The 11,857-nt window shown below is 42.6% G+C and overlaps 1 protein-coding gene across 1 annotated transcript in view; it reads right to left on the bottom strand.

The window, feature by feature from the left end:
• KPNB1 (karyopherin subunit beta 1) overlaps positions 1-11,857 on the bottom strand; it is a 32,494-nt gene that overhangs the window by 4,994 nt on the left and 15,643 nt on the right. The window contains exons 9-15 of the mRNA XM_044999640.1: positions 10,802-10,903; positions 8,267-8,491; positions 7,470-7,661; positions 5,683-5,813; positions 4,460-4,607; positions 4,105-4,176; positions 1,638-1,782 (exon numbers count right to left, since the gene is read on the bottom strand). Coding sequence (XP_044855575.1) covers positions 1,638-1,782; positions 4,105-4,176; positions 4,460-4,607; positions 5,683-5,813; positions 7,470-7,661; positions 8,267-8,491; positions 10,802-10,903 — 1,015 coding nt within the window. The remainder of the gene's footprint in view (positions 1-1,637; positions 1,783-4,104; positions 4,177-4,459; positions 4,608-5,682; positions 5,814-7,469; positions 7,662-8,266; positions 8,492-10,801; positions 10,904-11,857) is intronic.

Below are 11,857 nucleotides of genomic sequence, written 5' to 3'. Positions count from 1 at the left end.
AATTACCCAGACAACACATACCTGGGTATTTTTGTGGCTGCAGAGGACTGTGCAAGTGGGATCGTGGCAAAATATATGGCAGAGCCTGGGTGGGGTTCTCCACCCAGCGGGGATGCATGGGGCAGCGCCAGGTCACACTACACCAGTTTGAGAAGTCCTACTTTGTAGGATTAAAGTTGAGTGGGGGTGGGGCACAGCATAAATGAGACAATAGTAAAATCCTCCTTTTGGAACAGTTGTCCAGCTTCTATTTCAGCTATGGAAGAACTGAGGGGCCCAAGTGCAGACTAATATTTGGGGTGCTTGTATTTAAAGAGCACTTAACTACCTGGTGAAAGAAAAGGCTTCCTTTTATATTACATATCTGCCTTGCCCCCGCCCCTTATCACAAATTAACCCACAAGTTACTATTAACCGCTGGCAAGGAGAATGGCTTTGCCCCAACAGGGCGTCATACTGTTTATTCACAAGTCAGCCCGTTAGCCAAGGTCACAACCAATCCCCAGCAATCAGGCACTCCTCTTCCTCACTTGCAGACCCGGCCAATCAATTCCATTGATTCCACTCAAAGGATACTGATCACTTCAAGCGTAGTCACAAATCATTCTCCACTTTGCCAGGCAAAGTCACAACCCTGTTCTAAGAGCAGCTACTCCAGGAAGCCAGAATTAACTTCTCTGCATTTTCAGACTCGTGTATTCTGAGAGCAATTAGACACATGCCTCTACACTAAAAACAGGCTTAGGCCCCAGGAGAGCAGCCCCTCAATGAGCTAGCCACACTAATGGCCTCAGAAACATGAAGGGAGATTCAAATAAGTCCTTTTACAGCCTCCTGTCTCTCAAGAACTATTTCCAAATCAAGCATGGTCTTTAAAGATTACCGGTTTTTCCAAACAATGAAATCACATATGGATTTCTAACAGCACCCAACTTTCACATCCAAACATACAGTGTTTGAAAACACAATGCATTCCTAGAGCTCAATATCATGCCATAGCAACAGCATTGTAAAGAGGAATCACAATGAAGCACTAAAACTGTCTGGTATGCTGCAACGCAAACTTTAGTAAGAATCAAAATTTGCAACGAAAAAGAATTTCAGTCTCTGCACGGTGTGGTTTTTAAAGACAAAAAACACACCAGCCACTGACATAACTACACAAATCAATAGTAATAGATAACAGCAAATGTAAATCAGAATATTAATTTTCATTGCAATAGCATCTAGAGACCAGCAGCCCATTGTGCTAAGCACTGTACAAAAATAAAGAGAAAGTTCTATATACTGCCTATTCAGCACACACACTACCCAGGTTATCTACAGAAAACAACACACACACAAGAAATACAGTCTACGAGAATCAAGCTGTCATCTGATTTGTTGGACCGACTATAGCCTCAAACCTTCACAGATCTGGAGGCGTTATTCTGGAATAGTTATGCAGTTAAATTTGCATCTGCGTAAACTCAACTATTTAGCAAAGGATGTTATATGTTAAGCCTTCATCAACAGTAGCAGCTGTCAGGGATAGACATAGTGCCAATCACAAAACCACAAGTCTGATTTGTTCCCACAGAGCTGTTCGCGCACTGCATAAAGCAAATGACTTTTTTCCCCCAGTCTCCACTACTGACCTTCCACCAGGGTGCTGACTGCCATGAGGGCATCCTCTTGCACTCCCCCTGATCCAGCCGTGCTCTGGAACATTCTCAACAGAGATGCCATAACCACATCAGAGATCTGCAAAGCATCCTGGTGCTGCACTTTCCGGAGAACATTCTAGGTTTGGGGGAAGGGGAAAAAAGAAGAGATTGTAATACACTACTCCCATGTACATTAGGCTAAATTCTTCCTTTGAATTTTCCACACTAGCTCAGAACACTACAGTTTTATCAAAACCGTACTATGCTTTTAAAAAAAGATCAACTATTGCTCTGAAAAAATCATTGCTGCAAAAAAATGCTTTGTCAGTACAAGTAGAGAATGCTGTTCTCATTTTATCTAGCCTTGATTTTCCAGCTACAGAACAAGCAGAGTTTATCTTTCCTGCTAGAGAGGCTGTTCTCTGGGCATTTAATTTATGACTGGAATTATGTATGGCTAGACTTAAGCAATCCCTTTTTAACATCGCCCATTTCCCATTGTAACAATCTCCTAGCAATTTTATTTCCAATTGTGGATTGTAATTGAATTTTGCTGGTAGCTCCATGAAGTGATAGGGAATTCCAGTTGCCCTGCATGCTTCATGTACACCATAGTATTAACAGACAGGACACATTTTACCATCAGTGCTATAAAACAGGGTTTCCTACAACATTCCTAAGTATTGTTCCTACCAGGTTCCTCAAAGACCTCTTTTCCCGACTATTCTCTCTTTTCACTGCAAAGTTCTCCCTATCACCACCTTTAACTTGACCTCAAATTTAGTTTTGGCAGTTCACTATTTAAGAAACAAACAAGAAGCCCCAACACCCACCAAGTGAAGGACACAAAGATCCTTTAACCACTTGCCTCCACATGCTTGGCAAAAAAATTAAACTAATATATTTCACATATGCTACTTCAAGGAATGTTTTGAACTTGAATTTTTAAATTGACCCACTTCAGAAAGTTTGAGTTTCACCATTAACATAGTAGGTCTTGCTCTTTTTCTTAAAATTCTTTGTACAAATATTTTTAAAGTAATTTCTTATGTTGCATGCTTATCTTTTCAGCAGGGAATAAATGACTGCCTACACACCAGAAACAGTGAAACTGATTACATACAAAGATTATTCAAATAAAACTGAAAAGTGCTCTCCATTAATTTTTCAGTTAGTCATGTTAAGTATTGTAGCTACAGTAAGTACGAAATTCAGAGAAATGTGATATTCAGGTTGACAGTATACCTTAGAAGATTAAAACCGGACTGCAAATGACTGGAAGCGGCTTGAAAGGGATGATTAATCTCATACTAGTGAGATCAGAGAGATCCCAGACATCAGACTTGCCTCTATGATTCTGCTGGGACTGATGGATCTTACTATTAGCATCCGTGATTTGAAACTTTCTTTCATTCTCTCCAAATTTCAGAGAGCCCCAGCTGGTACTACTTGCTTTTGAACATGAGGGTGTTAAATCATTTCAGACTCTTATGTTAATGGAAATGGGAGAAGTCATGAACCCATAATGAGCACACAACAAAAACAGGGGGAAAAAGTGAGTTTCAGATAAAGATGGATGTTCAGTGACAGCTTTTATTTCAGTGTATGTGATTGTTCAAACACACCTCTAGGAATGTTACCATACAGAAGAGAGCAGGATCTGCTTCTGAATCCTGCATGGAGCATGCTGAATCCTCGTCTACTGTAAAGTATTTTGGAGAAGTGCATTAAAGCTTATAATATGCTAATATTTTCCAGTAATAAACAGAGGTATTAACTGCACTTTAGAAAAGTTACAGCAATGCTGGAAAATATACAGTAGGCACGATCCCACAATAGCTCCAGTCCTTTTGCAGTACAGACAGCAGGAAGCTATGCTGACAGATATCACATGATATCAGCAAGACTGTCTGATGGATTTCCAGAGTGGCTCAGAAAAAGGATGGCAGTTTTCAGTAGCCTTTAAGACTAGGCAAGCAAGTGGAATGAGCTAATGCTCCCAAAACACGTGAGGTGTTCTTTACCAAGTTGTTTAATTTCAGTGCAAATTTAAATGAGTACTGAACTCCAACCACAAGCAGCAGTGCACAAATTAAAGCTGTTAATTTCTTTGATGAGTGTTGACAAAAGTGAGTGATTGTTCAAATCTTACACTAACATGACAGCCAGTGTGAAATGGCAGATATTTTACTTTAAATATTGCTGGTGAGATGTGCTCTGTCCCACAAAAACAAGAGTATTTTGTTGGTTTCTAAACCAGGCACTTAGTTGTGTAAGGCTCCATCCTTTCACATGTTTAAGCTCCTCTGCCCCTTTCAGACTAACTCGGGTGTAAGGAGTGCATTTCATTTTAAAAATTTCATCCGCAAGCGTGCACTCTTTGGGATGCATGAACTTTTCATAAGATTCTGCCTATTTCCTCTCCATGGATGTCAGAACTGGTAAGAAAGTGGCTTACCTGTAGAGTAGCACATAGTAGAGACTGAAGATCATTGAACTGGATTCTGTCTGATGTGCTCTGGATATGGGACTGTAGGAGAACAAAAACAGATTCTTTTAACACTTAGAAAAAAGGTCTCTGCAGTTGTAGCATGGACATTAAGATGCCACAGCAATGGCAGTGCTATGACCAGAGAATGCAACTTTAAACTTGCTTGTTCCACTTCACGTTTCTCAAAAGATACTTGCTATATAGTCAATCAACAGAAGAACTCATCTGGCTAGAGACTAAAGCCAGAATACAGCAAAGTGATTATGCCGCGGAGGATTATATTTGCCCTATGACCCTGGTAGCGAATTTGGCCTCTGTCTACCTCCATCTGCAGCACTTGCTGCAGCCGCTCCATAATGACCAAAGTCGTCTTCTGGACAGCAGGGTAACAGTCCTTGGCACTGTTTTTCACTATTTCCATCAGAGCTTCATATGCAGCACTCCGCAGGTTATTCTGGTGTCCATCCGGCCTAAACAGGAAGGAAAGTTTTGTTTTTTTTTTGCTCTCAGTGGCCATTCTGGCTTAAATACAGACCTTGTTTGACCAATTAGTAAAAGTTACACCTCAATGCTACAGCAGAAGCTGAACATATCTATCTGTACTATAATATGTACTGCAATAGCTGTACTATTACCATGGCTTGAATCTAGGCTCAATTTTTGGTAGTTTGGTTTTATTAATCTGTGTTAATGAAAGATGCTGAAAGTTCTTTATTTAGTCACGGCCAGCAGGGGCAGCACTTTTAGAGAAAGCTTCTCAACACAGTCTCCTGATGTGCCTCCACCCTAGAGGGGACACCTCAAAGACTGATCTTGTAGTTAAAGCACTAGAGCAAGGTCTCAAAAGATCAACATTCAATTACTGGATCAGCCAGACTCCCTATTTGTCCGTGGGCACGTCACTTACTCTGTGCCTCACTCCCCATCTACAAAATGGCTGTCGTGTCTATTTTTGTGAGCTGTTTGGGGGCAGGGGCAGTGCTATTGTGTGTATACCATGTTTAGCATAATGCAATTGTGATCTGCTGTGGGGCCTCTAGGTAAAAACTACACCATGATACACTGAGTACATGCAAGCTACAGTGATGAAAGTCACACCACACACACAGTTCTAGAGACCTTTAGTCTGTCTTGCTACAATCTTGACTACTTAGTGACTCTCAGGCCGGACAGGATCTCTCAAATGGCTTGCTGACTACTGTGCAGACCTCTGTACATTTCAGACTGTGTACACAGTTTTACGTGGCATTCCACAACTTGAAGGAAAGCACTGGAGGAGAAAATACATTTACAGGATGCTCCAGAGATCTCAATAAGGATGAATGAGACAAAAACTGGAAAAATCCCTGTATGTGCAAATATGACTTTTCTCTTGGGAACTGACATTAGATACTCCAATTCTCACAAACTTTAGGCCATGATGAATTGACACCCTTAACACATCACTTCACATAAGAGTTTTAGGAGGCAACAGGAGTGGGACAGGGGGATTAAAAAAAAAAAAAGGCATTTCTGCAGAGATTAGGACAGCTGGTTTGAGAGTACCTGTCTGTGGTCTCCAGGAGTTTCTGAACTATTAGCTCAAACGAGGAGGATAAACAGTAGGTTGCTGGCTCTTCTTGATCATCTGCTACATCTGCAGCTTCATAGGCAGCTTCAGCCAGACTAGAGAAGGCCTGAAATACAGAACAGATCACAGTCTCTACAATGGAATGAGTTTATCGTAACAGCAAACTAGCTCAGCCACATACATGGCCTTGCCAGTTTAAGGGATTGCAAGTGACACATTTAAAGTAATAATCTGTCAGCTTGCCCATTCATTCCCATGGCAGCATCAATGGTTTAGGAGAAACTGCGATGTGTGGCCAAATTCATTTGCCAAAAACAATAGGAAAAGGTCAGCGGAATGAGAATTCAGCTCACAATATGAAACAAGCTGAACAGCAGGAAGAAAACTTGCCATTGTTTACAGTCAATTAGCCAGTGAGGGGCAGGAAGTCCACGCACCAACACTAGGAGCCAAAGTCACCCAAAAAGAAGGCCACGTGCAGGACTAATGACCTCCTCCCCATGGCCAGCTACCCAAGCACAGTGACGTTTCAAAGCAATAATGAAGCCTGAGGCCTTGTCTAGACTAGGATATAAGATGTGTTAATAGCCTACCCTTTAAAGGCACACAGTTCTGACTCTATGAATTGACACCTGTTGGCTAACTTGTGCTATCATCTCACTTTAAACAAGGCCCGAGAGAAGGCTAACATTGCCAGCTGAAGGGCCAGGCAGTGACTGCAGCTGCCTTAAAGGACAAAAGCTGAACAGTTGAACAGGTGAAAGCCTTATGATTTTCATTTCAATTTGCAAAATTTACATTCGTTCACATCTTCAGAAGAAAAAAGCCCCAGTAACACGAGCCTTTGCCAGGGTCAATGGGATCAGGAAGAGCCCTGGCTGACCAGAGGCCCCTAAGCTCCTGGGACCAGAAGAGAAAACATACTAAGGAAAATTAAAATTTTAATTATACAGCTCCTAACACTTGATTTAACACCATAATCCTCACGCATCTCTACTGGAACACAACGAAAGGACTCTTTAAAAAAAAAAAAAGTAGCAGAAGTAGTTCATTGGTTAAAATGCAGTGAGGCAGGCCTCCTCCTTGCAATGACGCTACATGTTTGTTCAGATAGGCTGTCTAATATTACATGCATTAGGAAGAAGGTAAAGTTGAACTTGCCAAACCAGCCCAGTGGTTTGGCGATAAAACAACTTGAATGTATGCAAGGGAATGAGATGCATCTCGTGTTCCTCGAGTAGTGCTGCAGAGGCAGAATATTGAGCTAATAGGGAGAGAAAATATCCTGTCTCCCCCTCAGCTGAATGAGCAGCCTTGGCTGCCTGAGAAGGGTGGCTAGACAATACAAAAGGTGGTGCACTAAAAAAAGTCATTGGAAGACCTCTCTTTTATACAGTTACCAGACGCCCCTAGGTCTTTGTAGGGAAGAGTCGTCTCCCCAGCATTTTCAAACTGAAGACAACTTCACATTTGTTCCCTTCCTGAGCATCTTTCCAGTTAGCTGTCTCCCCCATCAGCTCCCGTCCTTTTTTCCTGTCCCACCAGCATGCGGCACTACAGACTTGAGGCGCGTTCACACAAGGTTTCTTGTGGTGGATGAACAAGTCAGTCATCTCTTCGCATCATTTAAGGGAGTACCCCATAGGCTGCGGAACGCCTCTAGTTTACGTAGGAGGTCTGCTCACAAGTAAATCCTTCAACCCCACACCTGCTGGTAGAAGCCCAGCCCATATTGTCCCACAGCAATGGAGTCCTGCCTTACCCAGCACACATTGGAAGCCACTCTGGGCTCGGCACTCAGGCCCTCGATGAGACACTGCAACAGCGGAGCGAGGTAAATGTCATTGATGGCAGCTTCAGGGAGCAGCTCGCAGATTCTGCCCACAGTCCATGCCGTCGTATCTCGAACCACCACACTAGGATCTTTCATCAGTTCTATTAGAGTGGGCATGGCCTGGAACAGAACCACACAGTTAGTAATAAGTCAGAATCATACCAAATTCACTCATATGATACCAATAAGCCTGCAGCTGTTTGAGCATATGGTCTTTTCAGAGTATTTATTCCATGGTCTACCAATAAATGGGACCCCCAAGCTAAGAAGCCACCTTTGGATGTAAAGAAGGCCCATAAAGTAAAGTATTTCCTAGTGACAAAGCCAGGAGCACTGAACCCGCCGAGTTTCAATTCTCAGATTCTACATATTGCCTCACAGCAAGAGGCAACATACACAGGGTTAAAAGCCTGCGCTAACCAAAGCTGTGTGGACTGAGTGTGCCTTCCACGTGCTGCACAAACAAAGGGGGCCCTGCTCTAAGGACAGCCACTCCAACTGATCACAAGAGTTTGCCAAATCCATGCAAACGCCTGCATGTTAGAATTCTAAAATTTACCGTCTTAAAAATCTCCTTTGCAGGATGTTCAGCAACTGAGCAAAACTGAAAGGTTACACACAACCATGATCTCTGATCTCCCTTCCTGGGTCGTGCTCAAAGTAGTTACATTAAGTCAAACATTTTTGTTCAAGCAAGCCAACCTCCAAGAAAAACTTGGTCTGACCTGAATAACTAGTGGTTTGAGCTGGTTGGGCTCTGGCCCTTCCAAAATACACCCAAAAGCCATGACAGCTGCATCTCTGTATCGCCAATCTGGATTTTTAATGTGTTCTTTAATGAAGGGCAGCACATGAGGAACAATGTCGTCTTCACAGCAGGTTGCCAGAAGCATGAGGCAAACGCCAGCTGCTTTACAGGGATTCCAGTCATCATCGTCATCGTTTTCATCCTGGGAAGAGAACAACACTTGGGTCACTCTTAGCAAAAATATCGGTTACCAACCAGAACTTTGCTTCTTGCTGGATCCAAGGACAAGGAATATGAACAGGTACTGACTGTGTTTTGACATGAATTCAGTCCACATTACAAACCTAAAAAAGTAAATGTCAGTTACTGGGCAAAGTGCACCCTAGAGCCCTTTTATTCTCTCATGAGTGCACCCCTTTAGGTGATGGGCATCTTACTCTAGGTGGAACCACATGGTCCAACCACTCAGAATGGATCTCCGGGTCCAGCCCCCTGGTTCCCAACTGTGTTAACTCTGTTTTGGCTCCTGTACGAGTTTCCCTTCAGAAGCCCATGAGAGCATAATTTTGCAGTAACACAAACATCATCTTCAAACAAAGTGTTATTCTTTCATCAGAAGATAAAACCATTTAGATCAAAGCGTAAACACCATAAAAGGTCTACATGCCTGGGTATTGCCTACACCAGAGGGTCTCAAACTGTGGTGGTCCGCAGACAGTTCCCTCTAAGGTGTGCACCTGGGCAGCCGCACATAAGAGAATGAAGGGCCACCCACCTAATTAGTGGAGCCGCGCAGGCATGGCTCCACTAATTAGGTGCCTGGACCCTGGAGAAGATGCACATGTAAGGTGAGGTGATGGCCTTGGGGTGGGGGGAATTTGGGACATGGAGGGCTGTGGCAGACAAAGATGTGACTTTACCCAGCTCCAGGGCTGCAGCAGTGGGGGAAGAGACCCCGCCCTCCTTCCCAGCCCCAGCTCGGGGGCTGCTGCAGCGGGGGAGAGACCCCGCCCTCCTTCCCAGCCCCAGCTCGGGGGCTGCCGCAGCAGGGGAGAGAGGGCACATCCATCGCATTAGAAAGGTAAGACTACTGATATTAAAATAGGAGTTGTGTGCTTTTATTTGTAGAACAAAAAAGTTAATAATTAAGGGTTTAATATAGCGCTTTTATCCAAGGCGCTTTACAATAGCTAGCTAACGGTACAAACAACATTTGGAAAGATTATTAAGTGGTTTGCTGAGACCCTCAGCAATTTTCAAGTGGTCCGCGAAAAGAGAAGTTTGAGAACCACTGACCTACACCTTTGCAAGTTCTCTTTTGCCAGCTAACTCCATCTCTGTCAGGACGAAGCAGTGTGTCCGACCCACAGTGTTTCTCTGTGCAGCAGTTCATGACACACTCAGTAAGTAGCCTCTTCTAGACCCCCCAACACCACACCCTTTTCTAGGGTCAGAGTTTGGGTCTCCTTTGACCCCAGGCTTAGCCTTTGGAAGAGTAACCCATTCTAGCGTGGATGGAACCAGTTAGGTAGCTTCTCCCTCCAGCTGATGGCCCTGCCGTTGTTAACCTAACTCCTTTGAAGGTGCACATCTGAGGATGACTTATGTTTCCTGATTGGTTCTTTAACAAGCTTACAGCCTCCTGTAATTGAACTACTTATTCAGGCAGTTGGCACTAAAACATGGAACAAGGAAGCAATCTCAAACATAATAGCCATTAAAAATTACAGCCATTTCCTAGTCTCTCTCAAACTTGACAAAGGAACTTGATACTACGTGGATTTTTTAACTGTTATTTAATATCATGTTAAATAGACTTGGTACAGCAAGTGATTTCATTTGGATACGGTTTGTTCCACAGTCTAAATTAGCCCCCTGAGAAGTCCTCATAAAAACAAATAAGTGTGGTAAAATGTGGTACTCAGAGCTTAGAATTTAAGGTTTAAAAAAAAAAATAGGGTTCTAAATGAGGCAAACAAAACCTTGATGTCCTGTTTTTAATTCCACAAACACTAAACACTTTGTGCTAAATGATACTGCAGCCTCATGATAACCTATCAAAAGCCTTCAGTAATCAGAAAGGGAAACTTGCCTTAATGAAATGTTGTACAATAATGAAACCACCTCAAGTGGCTGGAACCAGCTTCACTGCAGCCTCAAGTCTCAGCTTTCACAAATAATGCATCATTCAGTCAGAGTGGTGCATGATGTCTCATCATAGACCAAGGACTGCTACATGAGGTGTTCAGAACAAGCATGCCTTTATCTCAACTCTATAAAGAGCCTAAAGGATCTTCCAGTCCCAGTTCATTAGTGAATCATCTATGAAAATAGAATACTGATTCAATGACCAGGGGCCACATTTAACTAATGGCATTCTATCCTACATAGTTAGACTGACAGCATTCCAGCAATTGCTTGTATAACGTAAGGCTGGTACCACATGAGTGTACGGTTCTTGGTGCATACAGACAGCTCCAGACAATGCATAGTAAGGAACCTACAAACTCACCTGTTTAGTTAGTGTCTGTGTGAGAATTGGGACCAGATACTGTAGTGCTCCCTTAGCATAAAATTTGCTAGTATGCTCTGGAGGCCTTCCTTGCTCTGCTGCCTAGAAAGAAAGGTTACAAAACAATCCTCAATAGCTGCACAGAAACACTTTTCCTTCTGAAAAAATCCAACTGAATTAGATTTTAAGTTATCCACTTTATGCTGTAAAATCACCAGCAAAAGCTAGAACTCTTTTCCCAGGAGGACTCCTTGAATTCTACTCTAGTTAAATGTTTGATGCACATGCTCAGCTTGCTATTCCACAAGTGCATGCTGCCACTCCCCACACTACACAAACATGTTGAAGACAAACGGCAAATATTTACAAATTAAACAATTACTAAATGCCTCCAAACAGGAAGGGTAAGAGGCACTTAGCATACAGATTAGACCTCTGTGCTGACTGTCCCTTTACCCTTGCTATTTTGAGCATGCAGCAGAAAAATACATTTAGCTCCCTTTAAAGAAGGAAGTTTACACTAAGACTTTTTGGAAAGAAAGAGCATCTGCATGAAGAACAAGACACCATTTTCCTTTTCAATCCATCCACCCTAAAGAATAAGAACTACTTTTATTTTAGCCAATTGCTTTTTATAACCAAACCATAAATCTCATGTGTTATACACAATGCAAGAATAACCCTTTAAACGTTCCTAGAGGTAAACTACTGGTGCCAGTATCACTGAACTCCTAAGTCATGTCATTGTTTCATGGTACAGACAGCATTATTATTCACAGAGCTAAGGAAACTCAGCCTAAGAAAATACTCATTTGGCCCTGTTCAGTATAAGGACCAAGGAAGGGCTCCAATGAGCCTTAATGAGGTGAGAGATCTAAGTTTTCCAAGGTGCTGAGAACTTTATGCACAAAGCTCAACGTAACGTGCAAACCAATGAGTGTGTTCACTATGCAGCCACACATATGGGACCTCACTTGTCTTTAAAGAATTGAAAAATCATGCCCACTTTACAAACGCTGCTTTCAAATAACCAAAACCATAACCTAATTTCACTGG

The sequence above is a fragment of the Mauremys mutica genome, chromosome 25 (assembly GCF_020497125.1).
Source record: "Mauremys mutica isolate MM-2020 ecotype Southern chromosome 25, ASM2049712v1, whole genome shotgun sequence".
In the NCBI taxonomy this organism is placed as follows: Eukaryota; Metazoa; Chordata; order Testudines; family Geoemydidae; genus Mauremys; species Mauremys mutica.
Note: the sequence above shows the minus strand (reverse complement) of the source record. Positions and strands in the feature narration are given on the sequence as shown.